General features: G+C 42.0%; 1 protein-coding gene across 1 annotated transcript in view; it reads right to left on the bottom strand.

Moving 5' to 3' along the window:
• myo10 (myosin X) overlaps nucleotides 1-18615 on the bottom strand; it is a 273035-nt gene that overhangs the window by 97666 nt on the left and 156754 nt on the right. Inside the window, 4 exon segments of the mRNA XM_070436603.1 lie at nucleotides 3862-3951; nucleotides 4206-4219; nucleotides 4728-4852; nucleotides 7996-8130. Of these exon segments, the coding sequence (XP_070292704.1) occupies nucleotides 3862-3951; nucleotides 4206-4219; nucleotides 4728-4852; nucleotides 7996-8130 (364 nt within the window).

The raw sequence follows: 18615 nt of genomic DNA, 5'->3' as shown, positions 1-18615 counted from the left end.
CTTTGGGTGTTCCAGTAAGCATTCTTAAAAGAACTCCAGCACAGAGAAGAGAAAGGACTTGGAAATTATGGTCACGGACAGTGCTATTTGCCTGTGTTATGCCGAACGCAAAAACCCAGGAAAATGAACAGGTACAGTAGGCTACAATACTGTAAAGTAGGCCTTCATTAGCCGACTTTATTCTTAAAATAACTCTAGCACAGAGAAGAGAGAGGATCCTTAAATAATTAAACAATAAAGTGATTGAATTCACAAATGCATTTGACTGTTTTTAATATTGGCCATCAACCAAAAACACAGCATCTATAGTGGTATTCCATTTCCAGTGAAACTATTCAAGCCATCGATGATGGTTGAAGATGATGAGCAATCTCGGCAAAGGCAATCTGGAATCTGCTGGCATCACCGCACAACATCAACATCGCTCTAATCACAGTCAGAAGACAGTTGAAGAAACTTGAGTGGACTTATAGAAAGGTCCTGTAAGACATTTTATATATACATTTTCTCAGAACATTAACCATATGTGTTCTCTTGTTTTGTACTGTTCTGTAGTTTCGACCCAATGATTCATCTGACAAACAAAGAACCTGGCGTGCTGCAAAACCAGTTTTAAGGATTTAAGTATGTATGACTGACGACTTTAGTGAGAAGTCTCAATGCTTTAATACTTTCTGCCCTCCGAATTCATATTCATTATATAAATAGGTCCATGATTGATTTAACAAGACCAGTCCCCATGCTATATCATTCAATGATATTTTTTCCATAGTAATTCGTTATGTATCCATTAATATACTTAAAGTCCCTAAACTCGGGAAGAGTCTGTTGTCCTGTTGATAGTTGAAATAAACATCTGCATTTTGAAAGAGTATTTTTATCCTTATTTTATTAATGAAAGCATAAAGATGTTGATGAAGAAATACTGATCAGTATATGCTTTACCTGACTTTTTGCAGTTGCATGATGTTTGTAGTTAGAAATTTAAAACTTTAGAGTACTTAATACATTGTAAATTGGGGGAATTTCATTTCACACTTTGCCGAGCTATTAGACTATCCTTTTGTAAAGGTTGAAGAGTCTATTGTCCTGTCTCTTATACACATCTAGATGTGTATAAGAGACAGGTATATGCTTTACCTGACTTTTTGCAGTTGCATGATGTTTGTAGTTAGAAATGTAAAACTTTAGAGTACTTAATACATTGTAAATTGGGGGAATTTCATTTCACACTTTGCCGAGCTATTAGACTATCCTTTTGTAAAGGTTGAAGAGTCTATTGTCCTGCTAATAACCCATCATCGAAATGTTGTTTGCACCCAGAGGGTTTAGGCCTTCTGTAAGTTATAACAATCCAAGTCAAAAAAGTTATGGGTGGAGTTAGAATTTTGTCTGTCAGAAGTATTAAAATCCACCAATGTCAGCCTTTAAATGCTTTATTATCCAAATGTTTAAAGTGCGTGTGGGTGACGGAGAGAATGCATTTGACTGTTTTTAATATTAGGGCTTTCAGRAAGAATGGAAAATTGCGTGTCAATTCATAAACCRYGTGCCATGGAATTGGTACATCAAAAATCGCTTCCCAACTATTTTGTAGTCTATACGGCACAGCTGTCAATTTTTTGATCCTTAAATGAAACTGGTATATATTTTTATTTATCCCAATTTTCTTTAACCAATTTTGGTCTTTAATGCAAGGTCGACAGACAAGTTCCTTACTTTTTATTTTCGACTGAAATTGCAACCAACTTTCTATGGCTTCGTTTCAAATAACCGAAAGTGAGCGATTGTAATCTGATTAAAGGGAAAAAGGCCATTCTTGAACATGGGGTGAGACATTCTTACTAATTCGTAAATAAAGCCAGTTTGTTATTTAGAATGATTTATTTCWGTTTTTTTAAGAGGGAGAGAAACCAAAAGCCCACCATGCCTATTTTACAATAATCGTCAGTCCACATGTCAAGTGAAATTTCCCCATTGTATTTCCCCAAGTTCTCTCTTAACTCCAAGACCATCAACAGTTTTTTTGTTGTTGCCTGATGCAGGACTCTAGTGCCAGAGGAGAGACTTTTAGACTGAAAACGCCTCCATTAATTGCCGCAGTTTAGACTACCGATAGATTAGCGTTCTACCTCCCCCTTGTGATAGTGTTGTGCAATGACAGAATGCCACCATCTACCACAAATGGTCGCAGCATAAGCTCAACATTTTTGAGGAAGAACCACTGTAGGAGAAACACATTATATCTACATATATAGCATGAAATGCTTTGAAAGGCTGATCATGGTTCACATGCACACCATCATCCCAGACACCCTGGACCCAATCCAATTCGCATAATGCCCAAACAGATCCACAGATGACACAATATCTATTGCACTCCACACTGCCCTCACCCACCTGGTCAAAATAATTACCTATGTAAGAATGCTGTTCATTGACTACAGATAAGAATTCAACACCATAGTCCCCTCCAAGCTCAACACCAAGCTCAGGACCCTGGGACTAAACACCTCCCTCTGCAACTGGATCCTGGACTTCCTGATGGCCGCCTCCAGGTAGTGAGGCTAGGCAACAACATATTCGTCAAGCTGACCATCAACATGGGGGCCCCATCAGAGGTGTGTGCTTAGTCCCCTCCTGGACTCCCTGTTCACCCAGGACTGCATGGCTGCGCACGGCTCCAACACCATCGTCAAGTTTGCTGTCAACACGATGGTGGTAGGACTGATCATTGACAACGATAAGGCATCCTATAGGGAGGAGGTCAGAGACCTGGTAGTGTGGTGCCAGAACAACAACCTTTCCCTCAACATCAGCAAGACTAAGGAGCTGATCGTGGACTACAGGAAACGGAGGGGCGAGCACGCCCCCATCCACATCGATGGGGCTGTAGTGGAGCAGGATCGATAGCTTCAAGTTCCTCRGTGTCCACATCACTAAGGAATTAACATGGTCCACACACACCCACGCAGTTGTGAAGCGCCTCTTCCCCCTCAGGACACTGAAAAGATTTTGCATGGGCCCTCAGATCCTCAAACGGTTCTACAGCTGCACCATTGAGCGCATATTGGCTGCATCATCGTTTGGTACGACAACTGCAAAGTACCCGACCGCAAGGCGCKACAGAGGGTGGTGAGTACAGAGCTCCTTGCCATCCAGGACTCCAGCCCCCCAAACCATAGACTGTTCTCTCTGCTACCGCACGGCAAGCGGTACCAGTGCACCAAGTCTGGAACCGACAGGACCGTGCACAGCTTCTTACTTACAAGCCATCAAGTACTGGCTAAGCTAATCAAATGGCTACCCGGACTAACCTGCGTTGACCCTTTTATTGCAACTAACTCTCTTGCCTATCTTCACTGATTACGCACCACACACACACACACACACCACACAACACACCACACACACACACACACACACACAACACACCACAGACACACACACACACACACACACACACACACACACACACCACACACATTCACATCGCCCCTTATATAACATTTATTTTTACTGGTATTCGTTATTCACTGTGTATTATTTCCTCGTGTCAATTTTTTATGGAATTGAATTTGTTGGGATTGTTGGGAAATACCCATAAGTAAGTATTTAACTGTTAGTCTACACCTGTTGTTTACAAAGCTGTGACAAATAACATTTTATTCGATTTAGGCGAGGCAGCCACCCAGATCTTATAAAAGTTCGGCTATTATTGTTTCAATGTTCAGTTTTGATGCTAAAGTGGCTTGGATCTTACTTTGGGGCCTTTTTTGCCCCATGTAGAAAAATAACTACGAGATAGCTACACCCTTCTGTGTATGTTTTGTTTGACCCATGTATCATATTGTCACTCACCCCTCTGTTCTGCATTTGGTTCCAGCCAGAAGTGATTAAGAAAATGTCGATGTTCCTTTTCCTTTCTGGATTTGCTCTAACAACTCGATTCTGATAGGGGCGAGGACACAAACCATCAACCGCACACCTCCGACGAACAAATAGCACACAATGACATGGAGAAAGGAGAAGCGAGAAGGAGACAAGAGGGAGGACGAGACCGACCGATGCCAGAGGCAGAGAGAGAGGCGGATAATGGATAATGGGGAGAGAGAGAGAGATGAGAGGCGAGAGAGAGAGAGAGAGAGAGAGAGAGAGAGAGAGAGAGAGAGAGAGAGAGAGAGAGAGAGAGAGAGAATATTTACCTTCTCTAGGAGGTCTTTGCACAGAAAGGTGGCAGTTAAGGCATATATTACCTTGAGAAAGTCGGATGCTCCACATTGAGATTCATATATGACAATTATCTGGCATAGATTTTTAGAAAGAGAAAGAAGAGGGGAAGATAAAGGAGAGAGAAATATACAGACAGATGAGAGAGAAAGAGAGGGGAGAGAGAAAAGAGAGAGGGAGAGTGACACCTCAAAGTGGGTGAAAAAATAGGAGGGAAAATAGTTCCAGAGAGACGGAGAGAAAGCAGAGTTTTCTATCTCTACACCTAGTCATTGATTGTGCCATTCTCTAACTCACCAGAACAGAGATTGTCATACGTTTGAAACTAGAACAGCACACTGCACACTAATAAAGCACGCTAATAAATCATCACCCAAACCCTTCMCTGAAGAGTGCTTGGCAGCAGTTTGGAGCATTTCCTATAGGAACTTGAACAGGACATGTAGAAAACATCATTCTGTCCACACTATGGGTGTTAATAGCGTAGTAAAGGATACAGTCCACGATTTTACCGCCTTGGATGTTGCCCTTCTGACAGAAGTGCAGTTGAACAAACTTCCCAAAGCGGCTAGAGTTGTTGTTGTAGACGGTCTTGGCGTTGCCGAAGGCTTCCATGATTGGGCTAAAGGAGTAGAGAGAGAGAAAGAGAGTGACAGAGAGAGATAGAGAAAGTCCACTAAATTGTTGAAGTAAGAATATTGGCAGCGAGCTGGAGTTTCTTTTTCAAATATTGTTTTTAACATCCTCCATGCACCTGCAACTAGATAAGGTTTGAAAACTTCTTTCTTTCCAAAAAACKAAACTACTGAAAATGTTTTACAATCTGTACATAAAGTAGGCAGGTGCTGTCCAATAATTCATATAGAGCCAATAGAATATTGTACTGCAGACATTTGCTTTAAAGCAGTATCCACATCCATCGAATGTAGTGATCACAATATAATAGCCATATCTAGGAAAACCAACGTTCCAAAGGCTGKGCCTAATATAGTGTATAAGAGGTCATACAATACATTTTGTAGTGATTCCTATGTTGTTGTTTTAAAGAATATTTGTTGGTCTGTGGTGTGTAATGAGGAGCAAMCAGACGCTGCACTTGATACATTTATGAAATTGCTTATCCCAGTTACTAATAAGCATGCACCCATTAATAAAGTTACTGTAAAAACTGGTAAATCCCGGTGRATTGATGAGGAATTGAAAAATGGCATGGTTGAGAGGGATGAGGCAAAAGGAATGGCAAATAAGTCTGTCTGCACAACCGATTGGCAAACATACTGCTATTGAGAAATCATGCGACTAAATTGAATAAGAAGAAGAAGAAACTACACTATGAAACAAAGATAAATTACATAAGGAATGATATTAAAAAGCTTTGGAGCACCTTAAATGAAATTATGGGCAAAAGGGCAAACTCAGCTCCATMATTCATTGAATCAGATGGCTCATTCATCACAAAACCCACTGATATTGCCAATTAYTTTAATGATTTTTTATTAGCAAGATTAGCAAACTTAGCCATGACATGCCAGCAAATAACGCTGACACTACACATCCAAGTATAACTGATCAAATTACGAAAGACAAGTATTGTAATTTTGAATTCTGTAAAGTGAGTGTGGAAGAAGTGAACAAATCATTGTTGTCTAATCAACAATGACAAGCCACCGGGTTCTGACAACTTGGGTGGAAAATTACTGAGGAAAATAGCGGACGATATTGCCACTCCTACTTACCATATCTTCAATTTAAGCCTACTAGAAAGTGTGTGCCCTCAGGCCTGGAGGGAAGCATTTTACATTTGCATTTTAGTCATTTAGCAGACACTCTTCTCCAGAGCGACTGGATAGGGTTAAGTGCTTTGCTCAAGGGCACATTAACAGATTTTTCACCTAGTCAGCTCGAAGATTCAAACAAGCAATCTTTCAGTTACTGGCCCAACCTCTTAACCACTAGGCTACTTGCCACTCTGTAAAAGTAATTCYGCWACCCAAGAATAGTAAAGCCCCCTTTACTGGATCAAATAGCCAACCAATCAGCCTGTTACCAACCCGAGTAAACATTTCCAAAAAATGGTGTTTGACCAGATACAATGCTATTTTACAGTAAACAAATTGACAACAGACTTTTAGCACGCTTATAGGGAAGGACATTCAACATGCACACAACTTAGATAAATGACTGATGATTGGCTGAGAGAAATTGATGATAAAAGGCAGTGGGGGCTGTTTTGTTCGACTTCACTGTGGCTTTTGACATTATCGATCATAGTCTGCTGCTGGAAAAACGTATGTGTTATAGCTTTACACCCCCTGCTATATTGTGGATGAMGAGTTACCTGTCTAACAGAACACAGAGGGTGTTAGGGTCTATGTATGCTGRTGACTCAACACTATACACGTCAGCTACTACATYGAGTGAAATCACTGCAACACTTAACAAAGAGCTGCAGTTAGTTTCAGAATGTGTGGCATGGAATAAGTTAGCCCTAAATATGTCAAAAACTAAAAGAAATGTATTTGGGACAAATGATTCAGTAAACCCTAAACCTCAGCTATTTCTGGTAATGAATAATGTAGGAATTGAGCAAGTTGAGGTGACTAAACTGCTTGGAGTAACCCTGGATTGTACACTGTCATGATAAAAACATGTTGACGCAACAGTAGCTAAGATGGGGAGAAGTCTGTCCATAATAAAGCTCTGCCTTCTTAACACTATCAACCAGGCAGGTCCTACAGGCCCTAGTTTTGTCACACACACACATGACTGGTCAGGTTCCAAAAGCGGGGCATTTGGCTCAGAACAGGTCAGYGCGCCTGGCCCTTAAATGTACACAGAGCTAACATCAATGATATGCATGTCAAGCTCTCATGGCTCAAAGTGGAGGAGAGATTTAAATTCATCACTACTTGTTTTTGTAAGAGGTGTTGGTTGACAAGCTGACTGCACTGAGCTKYCTGTTTAAACTACTAGCACACAGCTCAGACACCCATGCATACCCCACAAGACATGCCACTAGAGGTTTCTTCACAATCTCCAAGTTCAGAACCGACTATGGGAGGCACACAGTACTACATGGAACTCTATTCCACATCAGGTAACTGATGCAAGCAGTGGAATCAGATTTWAAAAAACAGATAAAAATACACCTCATGGAACAGCGGGGACTGTGCAGAGACACACAGGTACAGACGCACAAGGGCGCTAGCACACCCACTCTACACACACGTACGTTGTAATATTGTTGTTTAGTGGTAACATACATTTTGTGTTGTGGATATGTGGTGGTGTGACAGTGTTATACGAAGTACCGTTTTATATGTAATATAAGTGTCTTAATGTGTTTGGACACCAGGAAGAGTAGCTGCTGCCTTGGCAGGAAGTAATGGGRATCCCTAATAAAATACAAATACTGTAAAATGTAAATAAGTACCAACACCTAAAATGAGTACTAACACCTTTTTACTTATGGCTTGCTTACACCATACAACTTTACCCCARWGTTTGGCCTAAAGACACAAACTTTTGTGTTTCCACCTCTGAGACCTGTCCCCCAAAAAGCCTACCCTGGCCCAAAAAAGATCTACCTTACTTGGGACCAGACTGGCCCATTGTGACTTTTCGGGGGTTTGCGTTACGACAACGATGATTGACTCACTGAATAGAAATGTTAAGGCCTTTTCCTTCTCAAAAGCAAGTGTTTAGAGGTTACTCAGAGGTTGCTGATTCTGCTCTTCACCAGTCCTTAGCTATGTAAACACATACCTGCTCTCCAGGAGGTCCTCCTCCACGTGAGACGTCCTGCCTGTTGAGGAGAGCTCCAGGGAGTGCTCACTCATAGCCGACAGGAACCTCAGGATCAGCTTGGTRCTCTCTGTCTTACCCGCTCCGCTCTCTCCGCTGGGGAGGAAAGGAGAAAGAAAGAGTTTGGATGTATCTGGATGTATTTCATCTTTCTTCAGTCAACGCTGTRGAATGGGACTAGTACATAATGTAAAAGGCATGTCGAAATGGGAAAGGAGTGATGTTGGTTGATACACTTCCGTATGGTGTTGTGTCATGAATACATGTACACACACACACACATGCATGCTTGCGCACACACACACACACACATGCACGTCAGTAGCGGTCGATGCCGTTTAAAATGAGGGAGGATGATTTTTATTTTATGAGCATGGCCTTATTTCTATTACGACATATTGGATGACTGTCATTCATATTCTATTCACCCAGATTAATGTTACATCGATAGGTTTAGGCTACTACATGATACTACATTTCCCCTGTACCCATCATGGGGTTGCTTCAACCTAGGCTATTTTACAACATGGGTGCACAGATCGAGAGAATTTGGAGTAATCAAAGTGACAGACAGTGACAAATTCAATACCGCCTTGCACACCCTTGCCTGCATCTAGCTGATCTAGGGTGTAATCATTAGTCCGAGAGTTGTAAATGAGAGTTTCTATTKAACAAATGCAGGTATGTTTATCCCYGTTCGTTCCGTTTGCTTCCGTTTAAGAAACGTTTTTCAACAGAATCGGCTAAATGAATACAGCCCTGATCACATGCAAACAGTTCATAGCAGCCACACAACAGCATGATGACTTTGCTCGTTGTATATACAATTCCTTCTCGCAACTCCTCCTCTCACCTTTTCCGTTCRCTTGTGGACTTCTGTGACCAGGGAAAAAACACTTTCCAAGCCATACCTTCATATCATGACTGCTAACCGCTACACACAGCCTACATCATTGTCATGTCATAGTAAACTAGACTACTAGCACTAATGCATTAGTAAACCTGCAACAATTACACAGTACAGTGTACAGTCAGAAAGCAGTTTAGCAGTTACACCGGCGGGCCCCTGTGGCAATACCTTTATAAAACCAAAAGTTGACCTTGACTTGAAAGAGTTCCAGTGTTGGATAKCCATAGCCAGCTAGCTTACATAGCATCCCTTTGTTTGAGCAGGGTGTTTGATTAGTCTAAACTAGCTAGCTGCATTTGCTAGCTAAGTGAAAGTGAACAAAAATACAACCAAATATATCTAGCTTTCTCTATCTCTCTTGCTTCTCCTTAATTTTGGAAAATAAATATTTGTTCAAATTGTTCAACTATTGTCTTTCTCTTTGAGTCAACTACTCATCACATTTTATGCAGTGCTAGCTAGCTGTGGCGTATGCTTCAGTACTAGATTCATTCTCTGATATTTTGATTGAGTGGACAACATGTCAGTTCATGCTGCAAGAGCTCTGATAGGTTGGGGACGTCTTCCGGAAGTTGTSATAATTAGGTTTTGTATTAAAGTCAATGTACCCAGAGGAGGACAGAAGCTAGCTGTCCTCCGGCAACACCATGGTGCTACCCTACAGAGTGCTGCAGAGGCTACTGTAGACCTTAATTGTAAAACAGTGTGTTTTAATCAATTATTTGGTGACATTTGMATATATTTATTATAGTTGTATCTAAAAAGGATAACTTTAATGTTTCACACATTTTTTATGAAATTCACTGAGGAGGATGGTCCTCCGCTTCCTCCTCTGAGGAGCCTCCACTAATGCACGCATGCACACTCACACATGTCCTTGACACCATATCCCTTACATTTTAGTCTCCAGCCTTCAGCTATATCAAGGGTTTCTTGTTTGATAGAATGTCCTTGATTGAGTCTAGCCGTAACAATGATGGTGATAATGCATGATAAGCCGGATGTGTTTCAAGAATGCTTTGTACTCTTCATATGGCATTTAAAACAATGCCTTGCTTGCTTTCATGTATGTATGTATGTATGTATGTATGTATGTATGTATGTATGTATGTATGTATGTATGTATGTATGTATGTATGTGTTTGCATTTGTGTGAATAAACACATGTTAACAATATGGGTCAAATGTAAATTACTAACTGACTGACAAATAGGTTTTGCATTCACTTCCTGAAGCTTTTTCCACATCTGAAACATTCTCAACATACAGGATATTCACCATTTTACCACTAGGGGTTTCATTGCACACTACAAAACATTAGTAAGTAGACTACACTGAATGTACAAAACATTAACATTTACATTTACATTTAAGTCATTTAGCAGACGCTCTTATCCAGAGCGACTTACAAATTGGTGCGACTCCTGCTCTTTCCATGACTGACCAGGTGAATCCGGGTGAAAGCTATAATCCCTTTTTGACGGCACTTGTTAAATCCACTTCAATCAGGGGAAGAGACAAGTTAAAGAAGATGTTTTAAGCCTCGAGACAATTGAAACATGGATTGTGTAGGTTTGTCATTCATAGGGTGAATGGGCAAGACAAAAAATGTAAGTGCATTTGAATGGGGTATCGTAGTAGGTTCCAGGCACACCGGTTTGTGTAAAAAAAATGCACCGCTGCTTGGTTTTTCACGCTCAACCGTTTCCTGTGTGTATCAAGAATGGTCCACCACCCAAAGGACATCCAGCCAACTTGACAYAACTGTGGGAAGCACTGGAGTCAACATAGGTCAGCATCCCTATGGATTKCTTTTGACACCTTGTAAAGTTCATGCCTCGATGAATTGAGACTRGTCTGAGGACAAAAAGGGGATACAACTCAATATTATATGTTTTGTACACTCAGTGTATACTGTACTGAACCATTACTCACCAACCCTTGTGCAGATGAACTACAGGGTGCGCAAGCTTTTGTTCCAGGCCAGAAATAAAAATACACATTTTATTTTAATTCCTTGCTCATCTGGATTTTGATTCATTGAATCATGCGTATTATTGCTCGGCTAAAACAAAAGCCTGCACACCCTGAGCAARAAATACTGTGTAGAGAGCAATAGAGTTGCTCTAGAGTTGATTTACAATAAGAAGTTAAACATTCAAAAGACTGCTTGCATGGTTCCCTTTCAGTCGTTACTCTCSGTACAACAAGGATCCAGTCCCACCTCGGTGAGCCGGTCCTACGTAGACWTTAGAGACCAGGCTAGCTAAACAATCGCTGCATAGCGTACTAGCCAGGTTAGCTACTGCCAGCTATTCATGCCTCCCCACGGTGAAATTGCTTGGGTAGCTCTCTTGCTTAGTATACGTAGCGTTAAGTCACTTGGTTATTCTAAACGGACCGTGCTAGCTAGCTAGCCTAGCTTAGACTAAAAGCCTCATGGCTAACATTGGCTAGCATGCATAACTTCGGGCGGATGAAGTTTACTAGTGTTCCTCCGTTGGAGGGATAGGAGGAAGTGGAGTTTACGTGCACCTCCGATGAGGAAGCAGTTCCATCCTAGAGCGAGGGGCGGGTCTGAGCAACCAGTGCACCCCTCCACAAAAACATTACTGTGATGACAGTGCACCCACGTTTCTTACTATGTCAGCCATTGCCGGACACCCCTGCTCCCATAAGGGGGCTGGGCTTCATGCAGGCTATACAGTCTCAGGGGAAAATTGGGAGCTTGTCCATGTTTAATTTGGGAAACCAAGTGAAATCTGTCCGGGAACATCGATAGTAATATGTTTTCACAACAAAACATACTTAATTAAACCGTTGATAGCCCCTCTCCCTGCACTATCGAGAAAGGAATGAAGAAGAGAGAGGAAACACATGGTGGTGAGATATTCTGTAGCTAGGATGTGTTAGGATTTGAAACAACATCCACAACGACCATGTTTTCCCACTCAGTTTCAACCTGTTGTTGAACTTCTTTCTTAAAATGGATCAATCACAGTGAGGTGAGTTTTAAAAGCATGACACTGTCTTGATGATAAGAGTTTGATGTTATTTTTGATTGCATTTGCATTGATGTYAGAGTGGTTAGAGGAACAATAGAGGGCCGGGTACCGAGTTGGGTACTACAAACGCATGTCCAGAGTGCATAAAATGAGATTACAGAGTCAAGTGGAATTTGACTGCTGTCATGAAACAGGTAATACGATCACTGTAACAGCCCATGTAGAGACTGGTCTGAGCCGGTGCACACCCTTTTAGGGGGATGAGTGGCGACATCAATTCCCACCACTGGGCCAGTAGGTCACACCTGAAGCGACCAGGTGAGATGCGTCCAGGTGAGTGGCTAGCCTCAGTGTTGGAAAGGCTGCATCAACAATAGCCCCAGGGGAGCGACTTCCATCACAGAGGCCATCATCCCCAGTAGGCGTGGGCACTGTCGAAAACGCACTGTGACCCAGCCAAACACTTGTCTGAGCAGGGCCCGGACACCCTCTGTGGGGATAGAAGTTCACGATACGCGAGTGAATCTAGCTCGAGACCCAGAAGGGGAATGCGCTGAGATATAGTCAAACAGCTCTTTTTTTGGTTTCTTATGAAGCCTAGAGACTGAATACAGGACAGTAGCATGGATGTGTAATACTGTTTGCTCCCTCGACTCTGCCACCACCAGCCAATCGACTCCAATAGCCAGCGCCTTGTGAGTATTCTGAATTTGTAGACTCTGAGGTGTTTGTTGAGGGCATGGACGTCTATAATGGRTTTGCAAATTTCCATCCCTTTTCGGATCCAGGAAATAACCCTGTATCTCCGACATAGGAACCACTTGGATTGCTTGCTTCTGGAGAAGGGAGGATATTTCCTCCCTCAAAACGGGCRCTAAGGCTTCGTGAACAGTCCAYGTGATGATGCCACAGAAGCGAGGGGGACACACAACAAATTGTAGCCTGTACCCCAATGTCACTGTTCGGATGATCTAGGAGCAACATTGCGCCTTTGGTCAGATCAGACAGCTAGCCTCCCATCAACTGCTATTTGAAGGGGCGGGACGCCACCTTTTAGATGGGAAAGATTGGTTATTTTTCTGTTTCCACCACTCTCTGAAAAACAAGACCCCTTCTGTGGTAACAGACAGGGGCAATTGTAATTCAATCGAATTCCCAGGAACGAAAAGTGTTGAGCTGGAGACAAACAGCTCATTTMGGGGTTCATATGAACCACAGAGACTGTATGTGGGATAATAGCATGGTTGTGTTCAACCCTGCTCGTTACCTCTATTCCAMTATCAACAACCTGTATCAATGCCATGATCATTTAGGCCAATTCCACTTCAACGAGGTCAAATCAGGAAATACATCATTGCAATTGAATACATGATCGAAAAAAAACCTGGCCCAAGAAAGCATTMATTGTCTCCATATAGGGGGTCAAATGGAATTCATTACAAATAGTGAAGCACAAAAAAGCTGGGAAACTATTCTCAAACCGAACACTCAGTGACAAGACACAAATAATTAGAAAGGCRCATAATAGCAATGTCATTCCAAAATCTCCAGGGTTAAGAAATCTGACAACCCTCAGCCAGACTCTAAAACTTCCAAAATGAATGTGTCAAATGTAAAACTAGTTAACAAAGTTTCAAAGACACATACAAACCTTAACGATACCCAAAGCTAATTCACAGACATTCATAGTGGTGTGTGGTGTCTCAAATTAGAAGTGAAAGTCATGGCAACCTTCAGCCGAAGCTTCCAGTAGCATTACTTCAAGATAACTTGTTCGCCTCAGACAGGGCTACATGTTTGCCTAAACAATGGGCCAGGGGCCCACACAGGAAGTGCTGTCTGTGGTGACAGAGCAAAAATAATAGCTGCCAGCTACTAGCCTGTCTGCTCCAGCCTCCTCCCTGTGGTCCCTGTTGGCAAGGCCAAGGTCAACAGMCAAAAATACGATGCACATCACACACACCAAACATTAAGACACAAGAGTCCACTAACTCTTCAAGTGTCAAATCGGGAAACTTCTTGTCCCTACAGAGACATCGCTACTATGCACGCCCATGTGCAATTACTTGTGACTACCACTGCAAAGCGTTAGACTACTGGGGCATTTGTGCAACTGTAGGCTACAGAGAGCCACATAGACAGCCACATAGAAACTGAGACCCACACAGAAAAGAAAAGGCTAATATCCAGTGCTTCTGGTGTAGGGTGGAGTAGCCCCAAGATGCCGATCTAGGATCAGTTTAGCATTTTCTCCACTAATGTTTAAGGTTAGGATTGAGGGTGGGAAAGCTGAGTCTAGATTTGTACCTGGTAAACTTCACTCCGGAGTGCTTCTAGTGAGGTCACCTGACAAAGATTTCTGTGAAGTCAGAAATCACTAAAGCCACAGCTTTGAGAGTTTTTCTATTTGCTCTATTTTCCATGTTCTGTCTCCACCGGAAGACATGAGAAGAAGAGGCCAGTCCAGTGGGACATCTGGAATGTTCTCTAACAGAAATATTTACTCTGAGCCGGGGAGTAGGTCGAATTTAATATCGCCCGTCACACAWTTTTTGTGATCCCTCACATTTATAACCTGCGTGTCAAGAGTGCTGAGAGGTCAAGAGGTCAAACCTTCTTTAGCGGGCGGGGGGGCGCAGCAACTAGGTGTTTTTAGTGACAGAGAACAGAAGTCTGAGAACAGTGTGGAGTACGATTTAGTAAACGTGACTGTATAGTTGACACTGTTTTGATAGCGCTGTTTACAGTTGAGACACGCGACAGAGGAAGGTTGAACATATGAGCTGAGAGGGCTTTATGACTTATTTCACAAACTCACTTTTTTATGAATGTCTATAACCATAACATTTGAGACCACATTGTCATTCTTTTCTTTTAAATACATTGTTAACTGTTGAATTGGAGAGAGGATCCCACTGGGCACAAACTGGAAAATTGTTTCAATGTAATTTGTCAACGAATTGGGACATGGAATTTATGTGGAAATTTCTACCACAGGACTATGTCATCATGGTAACAAAATAAATTCTCAACATAGACAAACCTTGTATAAAGTATGTTGAAATGTACCTTTAAATCAACGTCAGATCTTCAATGTTAAGTACACTATCAAAAAAAAAAATCTGTAGGCTGGGAAGACCCTCCTACTGGATAATATCTCCATCTACAGCTACCCTTCGGTCTCCCATTCAGGGCCAACCCCGCTTGGTTATAATATTTGTTACTGACTATTACCAATGTGCTATCGTGAGAATAAGTGTTGAGAGATGTCCATTGAAACACTTAATGGATTCACTGTTGCTATTGAAGTMATTCCAAAGGGTTTAACAGAGCAAATKAAATGTGACCATACTTTATCAAACATATATCAACAATCATACTACAGTATTTAGGCCTACACAGTATAGGATTTTTCAAAGTCATCAACAGCTATTGTTTCAATTCAACCCAGAATTCAACTGAAAATAGATAACACAATACGCCTAGGGTTTAAAGCTCTGGGTGATTTAAAATGTAATAATATTTTGTGATATTGAACTGTGTGTAGTTGTCATGGTGAGAGGTTAGCATGTCTTCGGGGTATGATATTTGTGCATCTGTAACTTTCTCACTCATCATTATTCACGATTCATTCAGGGATAATCCGTAATCACGGTATAATCCACATTAATGTAGAAGTGTTTAGAAACATATTATATTCTTATTGGTTTGTGACCTAAAACCCTGACAAACTTTTACAGATGCACAATTGAATGCATCCTGTCAGGCTGTATCACCACCTGGTATGGCAACAGCAGCGCCCTCAACCGCAAGGCTCTCCAGAGGGTGGTGCGGTCTGCACAACTCATCACCGGGGGCAAATKACCTGCCCTCCAGGACACCTACAGCACCCGATATCACAGGAAGGCCAAAAAGATAATCAAGGACAACAACCACCTGAGCCACTGCCTGTTCACCCCACTACCATCCAGAAGGCGAGGTCAGTAAAGGTGCATCAAASCTGGGAGCGAGAGACTGAAAAACAGCTTCTATATCAAGGGCATCAGACTGTTAAATAGCCATACATACAGACTCAAATCATTAGCCACTTTAATAAATGGATCACTAGTYACTTTAAATAATGCCACTTTAATAATATCTTACATTACTCATCTCATATGTATAAACYGAATCTTATACCATCGATGTAGTCAATACGTGCTATGAATGTGGGGCCAAATACTTAACTTTGTACTATTTTAATACACATACAGTACATTCGGAAACAATTCAGAGCCCTTGACTTTTCCACATTTTGTTACGTTACAATTTTATTCTAAAATGGATTAAATAAAACAAAATCCTCATCAATCTACACACAATACCCCTTAATGACTAAGTGAAAACAGATTTTTAGAAATGTTTGCAAATGTAATACAAAATAAAAACAGAAATAACTTATTTACATAAGTTCAGACCCTTTGCTATGAGACTCACAATTGAGCTCAAGTGCATCCGGTTTCCATTGATCATCCTTGAGATGTTTCTACAACTTGATTGGAGTCCACCTGTGGTAAATTCAATTGATTGGACATGATTTGGAAAGGCACACACCTGTCTATATAAGGTCCCACAGTTGACAGTGCATGTCAGAGCAAAAACCAAGCCATGAGTTCTAAGGAASTGTCCGCAGAGCTACGAGACAGAATTGTGTCGAGGCACAGATCTGGGGAAGGGTACCAAAAACTGTCTACACCATTGAAGGTCCCCCAAAAAACAGTGGTCTCCATCATTCTTAAATGGAAGAAGTTTGGAACCCCCAAGACTCTTCCTACAGCTGGCCGCTGGCCAAACTGAGCAATCCGGGCAGAAGGGCATTGGTCAGGGAGGTGACCAAGAACCCGATGGTCACTCTGACAGAGCTCCAGAGTTCCTCTGTGGAGATGGGAGAACCTTCCAGAAGGACAACCATCTCTGCAGCACTCCACCAAACAGGCATTTATGGTAGAGCGGCCAGATGGAAGCCACTCCTCAGTAAAAGGCACATGACAGCCCACTTGGAGTTTGCCAAAAGGCACTAAAGACTTTTTTCAGCGCCAGGGACTGGGAGACTAGTCAGGATGAGGGAAAGATTAACGAGCAAAGTACAGAGAGATACTTGATGAAAACCTGCTCCAGAGCGCTCAGGACCTCAGACTAGGTGAAGTTTCATCTTCCAACAGGACAAACTACCTAAGCACATCCAACACAAGCGGGAGTGGCTTTGGGACAAGTCTCTGAATGTCCTTGAGTGGACCAGCCAGATCCCGTGCTTGAACCCGATCGAACATCTCTGGAGAGACTTGAAAATAGTTGTGCAGTGACGCTCCCCATCCAAAATGCACAAGCATTTCGCTACACTCGCAATAACATCTGCTAGCTATGTGTATGTGACCAATAAATTTGATTTGATTTAATTAGATTTTGACCTGACAGAGCTTGAGAGGATCTGCAGAGAAGAATGGAGAAACTCCAAATACAGGTGTGCCAAGCTTGTAGCGTCATCCTAAGAAGTCTCGAGGCTGTAATCATTACAGGTGCTTCAACAAAGTACTGACTAAAGGGTCTGAATACTAATGTAAATGTGATATTTAAGTTTTGTTTTTTTCATTGAATTTGCAAAATGTCAAAAAATGTTTTTCGTTTTGTTATTGGTATTGTGTGGAGATTGATGAGGTAAAAAAATAACTATTTATCATTTTAGAAGAAGGCTGTATTTCCACACAATATAGTGGATCGCCCCGTCCTCCCCTAGGGGTCCACCGCCCTGCATGCCCCGACCCAACACACCCCACTCAGCTTTAGGATCTCAGTGAATCATTCATTATTGGTTTCAGGTGTGTAAGGCCAAGGCCAGAGTGACAAACAACAGTACGGCAGAGCCCCAGGCCAGGACTGAGCAGCCCAGCAGCTAGGGATTGCTTAAATAGGTATCTCCCCTGACATGGGCATGTTTCCAATACAGACTCCTTTTATTGTACAGTATTCCATATAAGGCATCCAGACATTATGGAAATTGCACAGTATACCTTAATCTTGTATAATCAAATCTAGTGATACACAACTTGACTTTCTGCCATCCATCGTGACATTGTGGGAGGATAACAACCTTCCAAATCCTGGCATGCAAATTTCTTAGCCTCAATAAATGCTAGGCTACACAGTTTCTCCTGATGACAGTCTCCAGTATCAACATTTCCAAGCAAACAAAAACAGGGAGAAGGGAGAATCTGTAGACATGCTGAGATAAAAGAACATACTCTTTGCCAGAATTCAGCCAGCCTTCACAAGACCATAGCATTATGAAAATGTGTTCCCTTTTGTGTTGTACACTTCCAGCAGAGGAAGGACATTTCTGAGTGCATGTAATTCAGTTACACTGGCATATAGTTTGTTCTATGTTAGTATGTTCTATCAATCTAGTCCTACTAAGCGCAAACTAGATGGGATGGTGTATCGCTGCAGAATGCTGTAGTAGCCATGCTGTTTAAGTGTGCCTTGAATTCTAAATAAATCACAGACAGTGTCACCAGCAAAGCACCATCACACCTCCTCCTCCATGCTTCACGGTGGGACCCACACATGCGGAGATCATCCGTTCACCTACTCTGCGTCTCACGAAGACACGGCGGTTGGAACCAAAAGTCT

This window comes from Salvelinus sp. IW2-2015, linkage group LG32 (assembly GCF_002910315.2).
Source record: "Salvelinus sp. IW2-2015 linkage group LG32, ASM291031v2, whole genome shotgun sequence".
NCBI classification, from domain to species: domain Eukaryota; kingdom Metazoa; phylum Chordata; class Actinopteri; order Salmoniformes; family Salmonidae; genus Salvelinus; species Salvelinus sp. IW2-2015.
The sequence above is the reverse complement of the archived record's forward strand: the minus strand, read 5'-3'. Positions and strand labels throughout refer to the sequence as shown.